This window comes from Salmo salar, chromosome ssa07 (assembly GCF_905237065.1).
Source record: "Salmo salar chromosome ssa07, Ssal_v3.1, whole genome shotgun sequence".
Lineage (NCBI taxonomy): Eukaryota > Metazoa > Chordata > Actinopteri > Salmoniformes > Salmonidae > Salmo > Salmo salar.
The window spans coordinates 55515720-55535059 of record NC_059448.1 but is presented as its reverse complement, the minus strand read 5'-3'; the positions used below and the strand labels follow the sequence as shown (position 1 = coordinate 55535059).

General features: G+C 43.3%; 1 protein-coding gene across 1 annotated transcript; it reads right to left on the bottom strand.

Moving 5' to 3' along the window:
* Positions 1-8395: 8395 nt before the first annotated feature.
* Positions 8396-17220, bottom strand: LOC106609689 (crystal protein). The gene is made up of 8 exons (XM_045722303.1): positions 16522-17220; positions 16085-16286; positions 15204-15337; positions 13958-14085; positions 12863-12981; positions 12347-12487; positions 11521-11693; positions 8396-9095 (listed from the first exon to the last, which is right to left on the bottom strand). The coding sequence occupies exons 1-8, from the start codon at positions 17038-17040 to the stop codon at positions 8643-8645; spliced, it is 1869 nt and encodes a 622-aa protein (XP_045578259.1). The 5' UTR covers positions 17041-17220; the 3' UTR covers positions 8396-8642.
* Positions 17221-19340: the final 2120 nt, after the last annotated feature.

Genomic DNA, 19340 nt, shown 5'->3' with positions numbered 1-19340 from the left:
CTATACATAGAGTTATATGTTTGGGTTAATCTATTTCGCTATTCACATTACATTACTGCATTAGTGTAGCATTAGCATGGCGGACATTTTGTGGGCAGAGATCAGGGAGCTGTCAGTGCAGAGTCTAACAAACCCCAGCTTTGTTTCCAATGGCCACTGAGAAATCTTGCAAGCAAAACTTAATAGTCATCTGATAATAATTGTGTTTAATTCTGTATGTTTGTGCACAGCAAAATAAAAGGTAGCTTCACTCTTACAATATGGAAGGATCAGTGGCTTGGGGTGTGGTTTTACTGGCCTCACTGAAATCCAGGTTGGGCAAAAGACGTTTCTGTGTGTTTGTTTGCCGGTTGTATTACACATACACAAACAAACTGAATGAACTGTGATTTATAATGTCACAATAGCCCTGACATGATGCTATGTCACTGGAAGAGTTAACTGTACACAACGCAATGTTAAACAATATGAATCTACTGTTTTCCACATTTTCTATTTCCCTCCTAAATCTGCTGGATAGACAGAATTATTACTTTTTGTGTTGGGCAAATTGCTAGTTGCACAATCACTTTTGAAGTTGCTCTCTGGAGCTCTGGAGACCAATGCAATTGTAGCACAAATCTCTCAAGGCTTCTCTATTACATGGCAAAACCTTCGGAGAATAGGGTACAACTATGCGACTCAGCGGAACCCGGTCCTAGGGCCTTCCGAAAATAGCAATTTACATTCACGTTGTTTCCGTTCTACAAAGTAATAAAAGCTGATCAACTGAATTTCTCAATTATAATTGCCATTTGAATGGGAATTTATGCCTGCAGGACCTCTGAGCCAGTGTCCCTATGGAGAGGGTGACATTGAGGGAGGCTGGAATAAGGACTACAGTATCTGTTACAGTACCCAATACAGTACCCACTACAGTACCCAATAGAGTACCCACTACAGTACCCACTATACCCAATACAGTACCCACTACAGTACCCAATAGAGTACCCACTACAGTACCCACTACACCCAATACAGTACCCACTACAGTACCCACTATACCCAATACAGTACCCACTACAGTACCCAATAGAGTACCCACTACAGTACCCACTATACCCAATACAGTACCCACTACAGTACCCAATAGAGTACCCACTACAGTACCCACTATACCCAATACAGTACCCACTACAGTACCCACTATACCCAATACAGTACCCACTACAGTACCCAATAGAGTACCCACTACAGTACCCACTATACCCAATACAGTACCCACTACAGTACCCACTATACCCAATACAGTACCCACTACAGTACCCAATAGAGTACCCGCTACAGTACCCACTACAGTACCCAATGAGTACCCACTACGGTACCCACTACAGTACACTCTACAGTACCCTGAGGGCAAAAGGGGGGGAACTCAATATCAGGAAGGTGTTCCTAATGTTTGGTATTCTCAGTGTATATTGCTCAGTAGACCTACGATTTGTGTAGTCATTATACAGTTGAAGTCGGACGTTTACATACACTTAGGTTGGAGTCATTAAAACTCGTTTTTCAACCATTCCACAAATTTCTTGCTAACAAACTATAGTTTTGTCAAGTCGGTTAGGACATCTACTTTGTGCATGACACAAGTAATTTTCCCAACAATTGTTTACAGACAGATTATTTCACTTATAATTCACTGTATCACAATTCCATTGGGCCAGAAGTTTACATACACTAAGTTGACTGTGCCTTTAAACAGCTTGGAAAATTCCAGAAAATGATGTCATGACTTTAGAAGCTTCTGATGGGCTAATTGACATCATTTGAGTCAATTGGATGTGTACCTGTGGATGTATTTCAAGGCCTACCTTCAGACTCAGTACCTCTTTGCTTGACATCATTGGAAAATCAAAATAAATCAGCCAAGACCTCAGAAAAAAAATTGTAGACCTCCACAAGTCTGATTCATCCTTGGGAGCAATTTCCAAATGCCTGAAGGTACCACGTTCATCTGTACAAACAATAGTATGCAAGTATAAACACCATGGGACCACGCAGCCGTCATACCGCTCAGGAAGGAGACGCGTTCTGTCGCCTAGAGATGAGTGTACTTTGGTGCGAAAAGTGCAAATCAATCCCAGAACAACAGCAAAGGAACTTAAGAAGATGCTGGAGTGAACAGGTATAAACGTATCTATATCCACAGTAAAACGAGTCCTATATCGACATAACCTGAAAGGCCGCTCAGCAAGGAAGAAGCCACTGCTCCAAAACTGCCATAAAAAAGCCAGACTACGGTTTGCAACTGCACATGGAACAAAGATTGTACTTTTTCAAGAAATGTCCTCTGGTCTGATGAAACAAAAATAGAACTGTTTGGCCATAATGACCATCGTTATGTTTGGAGGAAAAAGAGGGAGGCTTGCAAGCCGAAGAACACCATCCCAACCTTGAAGCACGGGGGTGGCAGCATCATGTTGTGGGGGTGCTTTGCTGCAGGAGGGACTGGTGCATTTCACAAAATAGATGGCATCATGAGGGAAGAAAATTTTGTGGATATATTGAAGCAACATCTCAAGACATCAGACAGGAAGTTAAAGCTTGGCCGCAAATGGGTCTTCCAAATGGACAATGACCCCAAGCATACTTCCAAAGTTATGGCTTAAGGACAACAATGTCAAGGTATTGGAGTAGCCATCACAAAGCCATGACCTCATTCCCAGAGAAAAGTTGTGGGCAAAACTGAAAAAGTGTGTGCGAGCAAGGAGGCCTACAAACCTGATTTAGTTACACCACCTCTGTCAGGAGGAATGGGCCAAAATTCACCCAACTTATTGTGGGAAGCTTGTGGAAGGCTACCTGAAACGTTTGACCCAAGTGAAACAATTTAAAGGCAATGCTACCAAATACTAATTGAGTGTATGTAAACTTCTGACCCACTGGGAATGTGATGAAATAAATAAAAGCTGAAATAAATCATTCTCTCTACTATTATTCTGACATTTCACATTCTTAAAATAAAGTGATGATCCTAACGGACCTAAAACAGGGATTTTTTACTGGGATTAAATGTTAGGAATTGTGAAAAACTGAGTTTAAATGTATTTGGCTACAGTGTATGTAAACTTCCGACTTCAACTGTACATGCAGACTCCGTGGTGTTGTTGCAGTACCCCTCAATTCAACTCGTGATAACACACATCTCTAACGCACTTATCTTATCTGCGTTCACAACAACTCATTGGTAGCTATTTTGTGTCCAAAAGTCTTCAGAAATGAAATGTATCAAAGACTGTTATTTGAGTACCAAAGAGAGGAATAATATCTGCTCGATTTCAGACAAGACAGGACTTTGTACTCCCTGGTACATGCCCCTAGCACACAAGACAAAACAATGTTCTCTTATTGAGATGTAAGACAACAGCTGGACTTTAGCCAGAACACGAAAACAGCAACTCAAAGGATTACGTCCCAAATGGCACCCTATTCTCTATATAGTGCACTACTTTTGACCAGGACCCATAGGGCTTTGATCAAAAGTAGTGCACTATGTAGGGAATAGGGTGCCATTTGGAAAACAACTAAACTTTTACACAGAGCTCAAGAAACAACTGCTAGGGGCTTTTATGACTCATTTTGAATTCACAACGACAAGAGGACTAATTTCATCTCCACTCACAGTTGCCCTTGAGACTTCACGTTGAGGCAATTTCAGAGGATGAATACTGGTTGGGTTGTAGCCTCTTATTCCATCTGTTGCCTCTGATGCCAAAGGAGTCAATCAGTCAGAATGTAATCTTCAAAAAATGTGATCCTCTGTATCCTTTTCCTCCCTATCTAATTGTAATAGCTTGTCTAATTGTCACACAGCTGCCTGATGTAATCATAAAACTTTTAAAATCACAGTATGTGTTTGTGGGATTTTACATAGTGTCCCATTTTTAATTACAAGGGTTTTTCACGGCCAGAATTTAAAAAACTAATTTAGTCTCTCTTCCATGTGAAGGCTGCATTCAAAGTCTCCACCGTCAACGACAACACCACTTCACACTGCTGCATCCTGGCTTGCTGCATGGCCGATGTGCAGAGCGTCGCTGTCATCTGATTTTTAATTGCCGCCATCGTGGCCATAATCAGATATTTTTGGAATGCGTCCATGCAAAGCCTCTGCTCGCAAAGAGTGCCAGAGATAATTTAAATCCTAGTGACAATCAGCCACTGACTCAGGCCATTCCCTCATTATAAGTGGATGAGGTGGATAGTCTCTCTGAGTTTTCTCGTTCTCACTGATGATCATAAGATTTGGAAAGAGAGAGAGAGAAGCCCAGTCATGAACTAGCCATTAGTGTGGTGCTATGATTAGCTGCCATTGATTGGACATCCAGCCATCTCTGATCACTCAATAGATGGCATTGTAATGCAGTTGATGTTGGTATTGGACAACTGTATACGGGCAGGGGAACGTCCAGTAGAGCTCAGTGTTAATGAGGTTGATATGCAGTTGATGTTGGTATTGGACAACTGTATACGGGCAGGGAACGTCCAGTAGAGCTCACGTGTTAATGAGGTTGATATGCAGTTCATGTTGGTATTGGACAACTGTATACGGGCAGGGAACGTCCAGTAGAGCTCACGGTTAATGAGGTTGATTTGGCTCTGTCTTTTGGTGTCAGCACATCTCGCAATCAGTGTGGGACTGTACAGGCAGTCTGTGTATGTGTCTGTCTGTGCTTATGTGTGTGTGTGTGTGCTTACATGCACACATGCAAGTAGGTGTGTGTGTGTGTGGCATAGGCTGGCACTGTAGAGGGAAAAGGTCAGAGACTGCAGTGAGTTTGGCATCTAGAAGAGAGGCCACCATAAGACAGGAAAATAGGGACACATCACAGTGGCTTCCGTTGACATTGAGAGCCATGTACTCCAGGACTGCTTCCCAAATGGTGCCCTATTCCCTACATAGCACACTACATTTAACCAGGGCCCATGCACCGTAAAGGGAATAGGGTGCCATTTGGGACAGAACCATGTGCTCCAGATATGCAGTGTAAATACACTGAATCAATGTCGTGGCTATGCCTATTTCTAACCCAAAACCTGAATGCTAGCAACGCGGCGGGAAAACTCCAAAAAAGGGGGAAAGTTATGATATATTGAAATACAGAGTCAGAACATCGTGCCTGAAAAAATTAATTACATTTCCCCTAGGCTTATTTCCATATGATATTACAATTCAATGATATAATACCATAACATTTGTTCTCAGAGCTTTATACCTACCCTCCGGGTGGTGATGAATACAGTTCAAGATTACATAAATTACAGGTGAATTAATAATTTGATGCACGCTATTTTATAGTGGATTATGGATAGGATAACATGAGCCATCCTTTGTAGTCTATTGAGGCTCTGTGGTGAAGTTTCCCCAAGGTACAGATCTAGGACCAGCTTCCCCTCCCTCAATCCTAACTTTAATCATTAGTGGGGAAAATGCAAAACTGACCCAAGATCAGCGTCTAGGGGCAAATTCACCCAACACCACTATCAAGAATGCATTGTAATCTGTAGCCCTGCTGTTTAACAAGGAAGTAGACATGTTCAAGAGGGAATAACCCACATGGCCTCAGTTGCCTTTAGGGCCGTTTTGAGATTCTAGAGAGATTCCCTTTTCTATTGATCTGGACTTACTGCTGTGAAAATGTTATGTTATACCTCTGTGAGGATGTGGGTTGGTAGGAAGGGGAGGGAGAGAAATAGCTAGAGAGAAGAGGGGGGTGGAAAGAGAGAGCTAGAGAGAAGAGGGGGTGAAAGAGAGCTAGAGAGAAGAGGGGGATAGAATGAGAAAGAGAGAGAAGGGGGATGGAAAGAGAGCTAGAGGGAAGAGAGGGAATGGAAAGAGATCAAGAGAGAAGAGGGGGGATGGGAAGAGAGCTAGAGAGAAGGGGGGGTGGAGGGAGAGAGCTAGAGAGAAGAGAGGGATGGAAACAGAGAGCTAGAGAGAAGAGGGGGAATGGAAAGAGAGCTAGAGGGAAGAGGGGGAATGGAAAGAGAGCTAGAGGGAAGAGGGGGAATGGAAAGAGAGCTAGAGGGAAGAGAGGGATGGAAACAGAGAGCTAGAGAGAAGAGGGGGAATGGAAAGAGAGCTAGAGGGAAGAGGGGGAATGGAAAGAGCGCAAGAGAGAAGAGGGGGGTGGAAAGAGAGCTAGAGAGAAGAGGGGGATGGAATGAGAAAGAGAGGGATGGAAAGAGAGAGCTAGATAGAGAAGGGGGATGGAAAGAGAGCAATAGAGAAGAGGGGGTTGGATACAGAGAGAGAGAAGAGGGGGGATGGAATGAGAGAGCTAGAGAGAAGAGGGGGTGGAAAGAGAGCTAGAGAAGAGGGGGGAATGGAAACAGAGAGAGAAGATGGGGGATGGAAACAGAGAGCTAGAGAAGAGGAGGGTATGGAAACAGAGCTAGAGAGAAGAGGGGGATGACAGAGAGAGCTAGAGAGAAGCGGGGGGAACGAGTAAGCTAGGGAGACCTACTAGATGTCACTCATCAGTATGTATGTTTTCAGGTCATTCTGACCCAGCATGCATCTGAATGACCAATCTACCATGTGCACCCTACACAGTGCTCAACCCAATGGCCGTGCTTTTTTACGAAGATGACATTGAGTATTTCTCACTGTGATTTATTTGTCATAGAAAAAACATTATCCAAAATGATTCACATGTACAGCGACAGTGGGGTATTCATGTAGGGGTTCTCAAGTACGTAGCCAACAAATCACAGCAAATGAAGCAGCTGGGGACGAGAAAGGGTTAGAAAAATAAAAACATGCAATCCTTCCAACGTAGATACACAGATATGCTTCATACGTCAGGGGAGAGAAGGATGACTGCACCTTTTCATCCCCTCCTTCCCCTCGTCTTCTTCTCTTCCCCTCCTTCCCCTCGTCGTCTTCTCTTCCCCTCCTTCACCTCGTCTTCTTCTCTTCCCCTCGTCTTCTTCTCTTCCCTTCGTCGTCTTCTCTTCCCAGCGTCGTCTTCTCTTCCCCTCGTCGTCTTCTCTTCCCCTCGTCTTCTTCTCTTCCCCTCGTCGTCTTCTCTTCCCAGCGTCGTCTTCTCTTCCCCTCGTCGTCTTCTCTTCCCAGCGTCGTCTTCTCTTTCACAAACTGTATGGTATAACAGTCATAATAAAGTCAAACTGTATTTTAGAAGTCTTAATGTAGTCATAATAGTCAAACTATTTTATAAGTCCTAATGTAGTCATAATAGTCAAACTATTTTATAAGTCCTAATGTAGTCATAATAGTCAAACTATTTTAGAAGTCCTAATGTAGTCATAATAGTCAAACTGTATTTTATAAGTCAGTTTAGTCATAAACAATGGTTATAATATACAGTGATAATATTGCTTTAAGTCATAGTCATATACTATGTTATAACGTCATAATATAAACTGCATGTTATATCATAATATAGTCAAACTGTATGTTATATCATAATATAGTCAAAGTGTATGTTATATCATAATATAGTCAAAGTGTATGTTATAAGTCAAAAACTGTTATAACAGTCAGTCAAATTGTCATAAGTCATAATAGTCAAACTGTATTTTATAACAGTCATAAGTCATAAACAATGTTACAACAGTCATAATATAGCCAAACTGTATTTTATAAGTCATAATATAGTCATAAACTGTGTTATAACAGTCATAATAAAGTCAAACTATTTTAGTAACAGTCATAAACTATGTTATAACGCCATAGTCATAAATTGTACGTTATAATATCAGTCAAACTATGTTATGACAGTCAAACTGTAACAGTCATCATTTAGTCAAACTATATGTTATAACAGTCATAAACGGTATGTTATAACAGTCATAATATAGTCAATATATAGTCAAACTATTTTATAATGTCCTAATATAGTCAAACTGTATGTCATAAGTCAAACGATCATTTATTTGCCGTTAGTCAGCACCTCCACACAAACTATTATTCTGGGTGTGCGCCAGCTCATGTTGTTTTACAAACTATAAGTCATAAGTCAAAAATTATGTTATAACAGTCATAATATAGCCAAACTGGATGTAATAAGTCATAAACTGTGTTATAACAGTCAGTCAAACTGTATGCGATAACAGTCATAATATTGCCAAACTGTTAGAACTGTCACAAGTCACTGTTAACACTGTCATAGTTTAACTATGTTCTAACACCATCGTAATATAGTCATAAACATACCTGTGTCTGACCCTGGCTCTAGCCCCAAACCCTCTATGTGTATGTGCATGTCCCCCAGGGAGAATGAGATGTGTAAACGACAAACTTCCATTGTTTATGAACTAAATGGAATCATCTTCTATAAGGAGGTCAAGTCACTGAATGTCAACAGACTTCACACAGTTATAACAAACACAATCAGCTTTGGTCACACTTTAAACAAGTACACCTTATAAAGGCTTTATATAGCATACATACAGGCTTCATAAGGACTACATACGTCCTTCACAAATCATCTGTAAGTGGAAGTCATACACTATAAATTATGTGTACAGGGTGACAACCATTCCCACTGTAGGGTGAATTGTCAAATGTGACATAACATTATGTATGCATACATAGCCAACACCAACAGCTTTGCCCGCCCCATGCCCACCCCTATGCCCTAATAGATGCCCAGCTTGTCCCAGAAGTCACAGATATGGTCCCTGGTGCCCACCTGGGCATGGGAGCGGACAGTAAAGTTCATGACCAACCAGGAGCTGGTGTCCGAGTAGCGGGGCCAGGCCGGCAGGCGCTGCTGTCTACAGAAGCTGCTCTGTTTCATCCGTGAGGCCGGGTCTCCGGTGTGGGCGAATGTCCCCCAGTAACACAGCATCCGATTGGACAGCAGCCGCTCGGGTGGGGCCAGCGTGAAGTTGGCCACGGTGGCCGTGTCGAAGAGGAAGGGCAGCTCAGCGCCGTGACACACGTGCTCGTAGCAGAACGACAGACCGGACCACACACTGTGGTCCGACGTCACATGGTCGAAGACGTACATCCACACGGCGCTGCCCACTTTGGTGCCCGCCCGGGCTGCCTTGCGGGAGGGGCAAAGGAAGACGTAGTCTGTCACAATCTGGAGGTAAGTAGAGAGGTCATTGAGGTCAATACAATCTGTGGGTAAACAAAGAGGTCATTGAGTTCAATAGAATCTGAGGTTAAACAAAGAGGTCATTGAGTTCAATAGAATCTGAGGTTAAACAAAGAGGCCATTGAGTTCAATAGAATCTGAGGTTAAACAGAGAGGTCATTGAGTTCAATAGAATCTGAGGTTAAACAAAGAGGTCATTGAGTTCAATATGATCTGGGGGTAAACAAAGAAGTCGTTAAGATCAATACAATCTAGGGGTAAACAGAGAGGTCATTGAGTTCAACAAACAGAGAAAAGAGTCCCTAGTGGCTAGTGTGTGTGCTACAGAACTGCCGCTCAAAGCCTTTTGTCTCGCTTGTTACCTGGAAGCTATACTCAGGAATACACTCAGGGCAGCTGCCTACGCGGCACAGAATCATCTAGAACACCTGTAACCCTCAGTGTCCTCAGGATATACACTGAACAAAAATATAAAAACGCAACATGCAACAATTTCAAAGATTTTACTGAGTTACGGTTCATATAAGGAAATCAGTCATTTGAAATACATTCATAAGGCCCTAATCTATGGATTTCACAGGAATGGGAATACAGATATGCATCTATTGGTCACAGATACATGCCCCTCGCTCTCTCAACAGCTCATTTTATCTCCCCCTTTCCTTTTCCCCAGTTCATTTTCTCTACCCCTCTCTCTCTTCCCCTTTACCTCTCCTTCTCCCCCTCCCAGGCTGAGCCATGTGGCCTCAGTGCAATAGCTGACATTTGTCATGACCCTCCCCTGAGACATGTCCATTCGGGGGGGGGTCCTTCTATTCTGCTCCTCTTCACTGCGCGCACACACACACACACACACACAGAACTGTATATGAATACCAAACAGGTATGGGAGTGTCACCTTCTGCCCCCTGCCTCTCTCAGCACACTCATCTCTCACTTTAGATTCAAAACCTTCAGAGAGAGTGCCTGAGGCTATTTACCATCCAAGCTCTCTGTTTCACATTTTGGATGTAGACTTGGAAATGAGAGCGTTTCCCTCACTACAGTGAATGCATGTATTCTACTGATGCAGCTTATGTATTCATCGTCTGTTGTTGTCTCTAGTGTGGTTGGAGTCAGTTTATCCTGTAATCCACACTGAACATCATCTAGCCTGAGCTGGTAGTGAAGTAGAGCCATATTCAGTATGCAGCCCAGGCTATCTGATGTCAGCTCCCTGGCTGTGATTGGGTGAAGTTGCCCCTAGACACTGATCTTTGGTCAGTTTTGCATTTCCCCCAATAATGGTTAAGGTTAGGATGGGGGGAGGGGAAGCTGATCCTAGATCTGTAGCTTGGGGAAACTGTGATTGGGTAGTCTTCCTCTGTGTCTCTTATTTCCTGAAGATCTGCTTCCACTGTGTGGTATACATCTCAAAGAAACAATGGCACTCTGCTCCAGATGGCACTAATAATGATTCTTTCAGGAAGATGGCCATGGGTGGAGCCTAAACAGAAAGTAGTATTTTATCCCCCTCTGCTGGTAATCATGTGGAGTTGCACTATGAAGAACCAAACTATCAGAAGTAACCCATCTCTACACAGATTAAAATCAGAATATTCAAAGCGTTTACCTCTAAAATAATTCGGGCAGTTAGAAACCTAGCTCTGGGTTATTGTGATAGTTTGGTTAATCAAACAAAAAATCGGAACCTAATACAAATTTGGTAGCCTATAATTATAATGATTAAGTCCGTCCTTATTTTTTTGATGGCTTGGACAGAGCATTCCCACAGAGAATTGAGTAAGAGATTTTCAGCATGGGGAGTAGGGTCAAGGTACCGCTAGAGTAGATGCTTATCTTGGGTCAGTTTAGCATTTTTTGTTGGTTATGATTGGGTGAGGGGAAGCTGATCCTAGATCTGTACCTACTGAAACCGTCTCCCCAGAGCTCAACAAGGCTCATCTAGATGCGGTGAGACGAAGCGAGGAGATGGGCAGATGTGTCCTCATCGCGCTCCGAGGTCTCTCTCTACAGTCCACTGGCTGCAGACGTGACCGTCTAGCCCTACAACCATTGATCTGGAGCCTGACAATGAACATTTCCAAAACTTTTGTTGACTTTAAATTTAAAACATTACTTTTTGGGATGATTGATCAGTGTCCTTTTTACATTCGATTTGTCTTTTTTTATCTAACATGTATGCATGGACAACACTGAGTTTCTCCCTGGCTACGTCCCAATGATCTCGTCTTCCTGATGTCTGGACCCGTTCACTACTCATTTAAAAGCATTGGATTGGTGTAGGCATAGGCTGGAGTTTCCATACCAGTAATTTCTTGCCAAATCCATTAAGGGAAGTGAACAAGTGCACACTTCGGGAGAAAGGAGAGATTATTGGGACGAACCCTCTGTGAAAGTCAGATTTTACCTGAGCCAGCATGTCCCGTCGGTCAATGTCCTTGTACAGGGGCAGGTACTTGCGTAGGATCCTGAGGGCGTGCCGTTTGAAGATGGCCGCGGTGTAGACGGTGCTCTCCACTGCAGACACAGGCTTGGTGAAGACCCCGTACACAAAGATCACCCCCTCCTCTGAAGTGGTCCCTGCAAGATTGTTGTACGTCAACAACATGCCTTCAAAATTTTGGTCCAAATGTTCTGGTATAATCTTGGTTGTGTTCATTAGGCACAAAACAGAAGAAATCGGGATGAAACAGGGAGGGAGGGACTATCTGGAATCATTTACATTTTCTATATAATGTTTTAAAACATTTTTCATTGCGTGCCCTAATGAACACAACCCTGGTATGAATTTAACCATGGATCCTGTAGAAGGGAAGGACACAGAACACATCAGGGATGAAGAATCTCTCCTACAGATGTGTTATGTCGAGTGGCCAGCTGAGAGGGAACCAATTGCACTTCACTGTCTAACATTCAACTAACTACTCAATCTAATTAAGTCACAGCATTAGCCATCTTAGCCAAAGTCCAGGCATTGACTTGGGGAGCCAATGCAACTCTTCAGGTCTCTGGCAATGGTTACTCGTCATCACACATGCACCGAACCACCTCTGTAACCTTAAGTGTGGAACAGATGTCTTCACTAGTACAGAGTACCTACTTTTAATATACTGTAAGTTGTCCTTGAGTGTCCTGAAAGACATATGCCAAATTAAATATATTATTAAGTGTTATGGGGCCAGCCGTTAAAATCTGTTCTGGTTAAATGTGAGTGTATTTCAAGTGGTCCATACCAAGGAGGACTGGTTTCTCCTTCTGCCAGTGGCCCTTCTGGAAGGCAGTCACAGCCTGCTCCTTGATCAGCTCTCCGTCCATGTAGGGCCCCCAGGTCTCAAAGATCTCCAGGAACCTGAAGGGATTCACCACTTTGGAACCTGAGACAGAGAGAGAGAAGTGAGATGAGGAGGGGGAAGAAAGAAAGAGAGAACAACAATTAGCAACTTACCAAAATACATCCTGCAAATATACATAAAATGACTCCACTCAAAATGCTAAACAACTAGCTCTGTAGTGAAACACACTTAAGCAACTCTGAGATGTTGATTTTGTCATGAATAAGGGTCAACTCAGATAGGTCAACAGCAGATGGGTAGAGGATCAACTTTTGTTGTGTCCCAAATTGTTCCTTATTTTTGACCCGAGCCCTATAGGGGGCCATTTGGGGGATAGGGGGCCATTTGGGACACAACTCTGTCTAAAAACAGTCAGTCAGAGACAGACAGAGACACAGAAGAAGACTGGTCTCCTACTTGACTTCATCTGGGCAGCGAGGACAGCCTGAGGACTGAGGGACAGCAGGCACACGATGTCGCTCACAGAGCAGTTGGCCTGTCTGGCAAAGTCCCTCCCCAGCTTCAGGGCATCATGTCTGGAACAAAGAAAACAGACCACAGATAGTCTCTCCCTGCTCAATGTGAACATTAGGTAGTGCCACCAGGAGAGTAACGACAGCTGGAGATAGAATGACTGTTTTACTAGGACATAGACAGGAACTTAACGTTACCTCGTCTCCTTGGATAAATTAGCATATCTAAACTGTAACCCTGAGGGGACAAGTAACACTGAATTTAATTGATTGAATTACATTTTATTCAATTAATCCCATTTACTCCTTGTAGCTAGGCAGGCCGTATAACACTTATCAGGAAGGTGGGCGATTCACTTCTGTAGTCAATTTCACATATGGTAAGGATTACTCATTCAAAATGTGGGAAGGATAAGTTGATCTATATAGATGATAGAAGCAAAGTGAGGGTCTTGTTTGAATGTTAAATGACGAGACAGAGGCATTGATGCGAGTAACCAGTCTTGTTCAGTATATTGCAACACATCCGGGTATCTCAAGCAGACCAGTAAAACACTGGAGTTGCAGTAATTAACATTTACCAACAGATAACATCACTGTGCCATCTTACACCCATAACAGGTCTCTGAAATCTTTAATGGTGAAACCGCCACGTCTGTTTGGGATATTATAACAACGAAGAAGTTACTGGAAGCAATGAACACTGTATTTTTCCCTTTGCCATCATCGCACGCGCGATAGAACAGTAGAATACGTACTGCCATTTTTTTGTAATGTTGCACGACGCTCAGCTTCGTCAACAAAACAAAAACAACGGCGGTGGGGCGGACAGTGGCGCCGTTTCCAACTCGGCAGATTTCATCTTTTAAGGAGTTAGCGATCAAGACCACCAGCTGAGTCATGTGTACATTCGGTCAACGGAAGGAAACGGACTGAAACAGGAAAATAAATGTGGATCTGTCCAATGAGAAATGCTTGTTTTTGCTGCAGTGTGCCCTAATGAACACTACCCAGATGTTAGGCGTTAGAGGTCACCGACCTGGTCTTGAGAGGGATGGAGAAGGGTAGGCTCTGGAACACAGCCTGTTTGAACAGTGGCTTACTGCTCTGGACCATCAGATGGAGGCTCACTGACTGGGCTCCTGCACTCTCCCCAAATATGGTCACCTGTGTTGGATGTTTTAATGGGCCATAATCAGGGTTGTGTTGTATATCCACAGACAGAGAAAATAACAATGTACACAAACACACATAATCCTGATGGTTTTATGCCTCATTTAGATATAATTCAGAATGATAAAGCTGTTTATCTTTGTTTGATGGAGTTGGTATACAGAACTGAACGGCTTTCAACATCACTTTTACTGAACCAACCAGTGTGTGGTACTAGCTGTTTGTATGAGATGCCAGCAATTTCTCTTTCTGCATGATCCAACGAATGTGTTTGTGTTGGGTCTGTCTCCGCAGTAGGGCACAACTAGGGCTTCTGGAAAACCAGAGAATTTATTGAAAGTTCCTGGATTTTTGCAACCCTACTCTGCAGCATAGCCATATCTCCGAACAGCATCTTTCCCCACTCGATAACCACTCAGAGAAATTTCATCAGGGCTGGAGGAGCTCTTCGCTATGCCTCACAGAGGCTGTTATTCTCCCAGTAGTGTGGGAGAAATCAGTCACGACAGCACCACGGGATATATAGAGGTCATTCAACAACAACCACTGCTGAAATACAACCTTGTCAACAAGGTATTTCTATACATGGTCATTATGTGAATATCTAGGTCAGTGTATCTGGAGTTTTTCCTGACCAGAGTTGGGATCAATTCCATTTCAATTCAGTCCATTCAGGAAGTAGACAGAAATTCCAATTCACTGTTCAATGACAACAATTGGAATTGAAATGTATATTTACTTCCTGAATTGACTGAATTTAAATGGAATTGACCCCAACCCTGCACCTGGACCCCAACCCTGCACCTGGACCCCAACTCTGCACAAAAAGAAGTGACCTCCAATTCTGCACCAAAACAAAAAGATCAGTTTGAGCCCGTTGAGATCATCAAGGACTTGAGGTGGTGGCAGAAAATCAGATGTTGTAATTTTGTACGACTGTGTGACCGTGGATCATTAGGTGTTAAATAGATAAAAAACAGACATAAAAAGGCAGGAACTACGAGGGCTAGTCTCAGAAACACTCAAATTCGTTTTCCATTGGGAAACATTTGTAAATATTTTCCCTTGCATGCTCTAATGAACATGACCCAGGATAATGTGTACGTGCTTGCCTTGCTGGGGTCGCCTCCGAACAGAGCAATGTTTTGTTGAACCCAGAGAAGAGCAACCTGCTGATCCAGGATCCCATAATTCCCGGTTGCTGAGGTTTTGGGGTCTAATCCCGAGACGAGGAAACCAAACGCCCCTGCAATGATACAGCAAATTCCATGGACCATGAAAAACTATACACAAAACACACCCCTCAGATTCAAACACATCAACACATGGTGTTTTGATATGGTTCTATTTATGCCATTCCAGCCATTACAATTAACCCATCCTCCCATCTCTGCCCACCAGCCTCTTCTGACACCCACACAGATAATGGCCTTTTCTCAATGGTCTCACACACCCATATTGATCAGGCCACCACAGGGTCACAACTCGCTAGACCCACCAAATGGTATTTATTGAGGAGAGGATGGGAAGAGTCTAAGTCCACTTAAGAAAAGTATATTACATATACGGCAACTTGATATACCCAGGGTCTTCTGCTAAGTCAGACAAGCTCTCTGTTCAGAAATGTTTGGAATCACCATCCTATTTTTGGGACTGTGTAGGGTAATGTAATCAGCAAACTCAATGCACTTCCCCCCTATGCTGCCGCCCTCCACCACACACACACACACACACACACACACACACACACAGTCTCTGCCCTGTTCCAGGTCTCTTATGAAAGAAACTATTTGATCTCAAGGAAACTAGCCTGGATAAATAGATAAAGGTTGTATAGTGAAGAGGTGTAGGGTGATGTTCCCTTGAAATACGGACCCTGGTCAGTTAGGCATTTTCCCCACTAAGGATTAACGTTAGGTTAGGTTTAGGGAAACTGATCCTAGATATGTACCTAGAGAAACTCCACCCCGGAGCTAAAGAAGACCTGTCTTACCTAGCCGATACCCCATGCTCACCACCACAGTGTGAGTGAAGTTACTGATGAACCTCCCATCGTACAGGGGCTTGGAGGCTGAGCCAGCAATGAAATCCCCCCCGTGGATCCACACCATCACTGGCAGGGTTGTCAGTAAAGGGGAACTGAAGTTCACATCCAGAGGTACAAATATGTTGAGGTAGAGGCAGTTCTCACTCACCTATGGGACGATCACATTTCATTTCAGAAACCAAATATTCACATTTCAGACGCCATTTCACACGGCAAATAAAATACTCACATTATTGATGAATCAAAGACATTCCTGGATGTTATCGGGAGATTATTCAGGACTTTGTTAATTTCATGTTTCACTGTCAACATGACATACTGGTAGAACATTGTGCTAAATCATAACAACATAATTATCAAACCCATCTGTGTTAGTCCCCTACCTTCTGGGGGCACTCGTCAGATTTACGGCCACTGCAGCCTTGCATACACGCGTCCCTCGGGTACGTGGCGTCGTGAACCCCCGGCCACGGGGTCACCGGTCTGGGGGGCTTCCAGCGGTACGCGGCCACAGGTGGGTCCGCGTACGGGATCCCATAAAATATGTGTGACTTTTCCACTGTGAGTCCCTTGATCACCCCATTGTTGGTCAACACTATGGGGCCATAGTCAGGAATATCAGGGATGGTAGTCCCGGTGTTGAGTGTATTCTGGATGACTGGTTCTTCATCAGTCCAGATGGGAATGGAATCCTCTGGATCTCCAAGCTCCTCCAGTGAGTTTGTTTCAAAGCGAAGGTCTCTGTTGATAGCCAGAGGCTGATCCCTGACCAGTAGTCCAGAGGAAGAAATCCTTCTAATAAACTCTTTAAGGTCGATCTCATTCTCAAACGTTGTCTCCTCTGCAAAAGACAGCGCAAAGACCAGGGAGCAAAGCAGCAAGAAACAGTGATAACTCTCCATCTTTCCTGAATGAATTATTAGAAAGTATTAGCCAGGGTCTCTCAGTCAGGTCATATCATTCTCCAGTTGCGTCGTAGCTGGGGCAGGAAATTGAAGCCTAAACTCCTACACAGATTAATAAGGGGGAAAACGCTTTCACTTCCCCTAACGGATTTTCTTTTCATACCATATTTGGTAAAGAGAGGAAGTCCAGTGGCAGGTCAGAGGGACTATATCAATCAAGACAAAACTGGTTCTACATTCTACTTATTTTCTCAGATTAAACATCCAATACAGTTTTCTGTTCCCAAAACCTTTCTTTTTTTTTTGTAGATTGACTTCCTAAACTTCCTAGAAAAGTAACAGAAATATGCAAATGAACACTAAAATGCACCAATAATATATTTCTAGCTCGCGCTTGGCTCTGCCCACCTCCTTGATTGAGTGCTCACAGTGTGAAAATGATTCCCATGTAAAAGCCCCATGTGAACGATCTTGGGTTTAACAATAAGAATCTTTGGTTCTTACAGTGGCCTGTGTGGATACTGTGGATACTTGTGACACCAATTTGGCCAATTGGAGAATCATGGACAGTTCTCAGACAGAACTTCCCTTGTCAGACAACTGTGGATTAGACTCATGACTGATATACTTGGGATAGCCCGGACCATGTGATGCACTTCCAGTAATGGGAGGCAGGTGGTCTTTCCTTTACCTAACGAGATAATAGGTTCCCATGATGTGAAGCTCAGCTCATTCTTGGGTGCTCACAATATCGCTCTGTGTGAAGTTTCCCCTAGGTACAGATCTAGGATCAGATTCCCCTCCCCCCAATCCAGATCTGTAACATTAGTTAATTTATGGTCACACTTTCTTTGAAGGTTGCATAACAACTTTCATAAAGTAATCACTACTACACCTACATAAACAATAAAACACTTAGTACAAACGTATGTTTTGTAAATTAGAATTCATATCTGTTATGCAGTCTATAAAAAGGTATTTAGGAGCATATTCCTGACAATATGTAATTACAAGGAATAAAGGGAACATACACTATATATACAAAAGTATGTGGACACCCCTTCAAATTAGTGGATTCGGCTATTTCAGCCACACCCGTTGCTGACAGCTGTATAAAATCGAGCACACAGCCATGCGATCTCCATAGACAAACATTGGCAGTAGAATGACCTTACTGAAGAGCTCAGTGACTTTCAACGTGGCACCGTCATATGATGCTGTAACTGTAAGTGCTGTTATTGAAGTGGAAACGTCTAGTAGCAACAACGGCTCAGCCGCGAAGTAGTAGGCCACACAAGCTCACAGAACGGGACCGCCAAGTGCTGTAGTGAGTAAAAATCGTCTGTCCTCGGTTGCAACACTCACTACCGAGTTCCAAACTGCCTCTGGAAGCAACTTCAGCATAATAACTGTTCATCGGGAGCTTCATGAAATGGGTTTCCATGGCTGAGCACACAAGCCTAAGATCACCAGGTGCAAATCCAAGCGGCAGCTGGAGTTGTGTAAAGTTCGCCACCATTGGACTCTGGAGCAGTGGAAATGTGTTCTCTGGCGTGATGAATCATGCTTCACCATCTGGCAGTCTGACAGACGAATCTAGGTTTGGCGGATGCCATGAGAAAGCTACCTGCCCGAATGCATTGTGGTCCATACAGAAATGGTTTGTTGAGATCAGTGTGGAAGAACTTGACGGGCCTGCACAGAGCCCTGACCTCAAACCCATCGAACCCCTTTAGGATGAATTGGAACATCGACTGCGAGCCAGGCCTAATCGTCCAAAATCAGTGCCCGACCTCTTGAGGCTGAATGGAAGCAAGTCCCTGCAGCAATGTTCCAACATCTAGTGGAAAGCCTTCCCAGAAGAGTGGAGGCTGTTATAGCAGCAAATGGAGACCAACTCCATATTAATGTCTGTGATTTTGGAATGAGATGTCCAATGAGCATGTGTCCACATACTTTTGTTCATGTAGAGAACCTCAACTAGTGCTACATTCATGTCAGAACTAGGAAACTCAGACATTTCAGACTTGGAAACTTGTAGAAAGATGATACCCGAGTATCAGAATTAACCAACAAGAAGCATTATGCAAATTATTTACGTTTATTTTATGTTCCGAGTTTCCAACTGGTTATGAATGCATCATTTGTCTTTGTACATGTGGTTAATCAAAAATAAAATTGAAATGACATACAGACTTCGGAAGGCTAACATTCTTGCCCTTTGCACATTGATATTCTCCTCGACGGGGCTGTAGTGGAGCAGATTGAAATCACCAACAAACTAACATGGTCCAAGC

Bases quoted from the DNA above. Each gene is read 5' to 3' on its own strand.
- LOC106609689 (XM_045722303.1), bottom strand. From the start codon at position 17,040: ATGGAGAGTTATCACTGTTTCTTGCTGCTTTGCTCCCTGGTCTTTGCG. The intron at 16,287-16,521 runs GTAGGGGACTAA...ATCGTCCCATAG, and splicing joins CTGACGAGTGCCCCCAGAAG to GTGAGTGAGAACTGCCTCTA. The intron at 12,488-12,862 runs GTAGGAGACCAG...TCTCTGTCTCAG, and splicing joins CGCTGCCCAGATGAAGTCAA to GTTCCAAAGTGGTGAATCCC.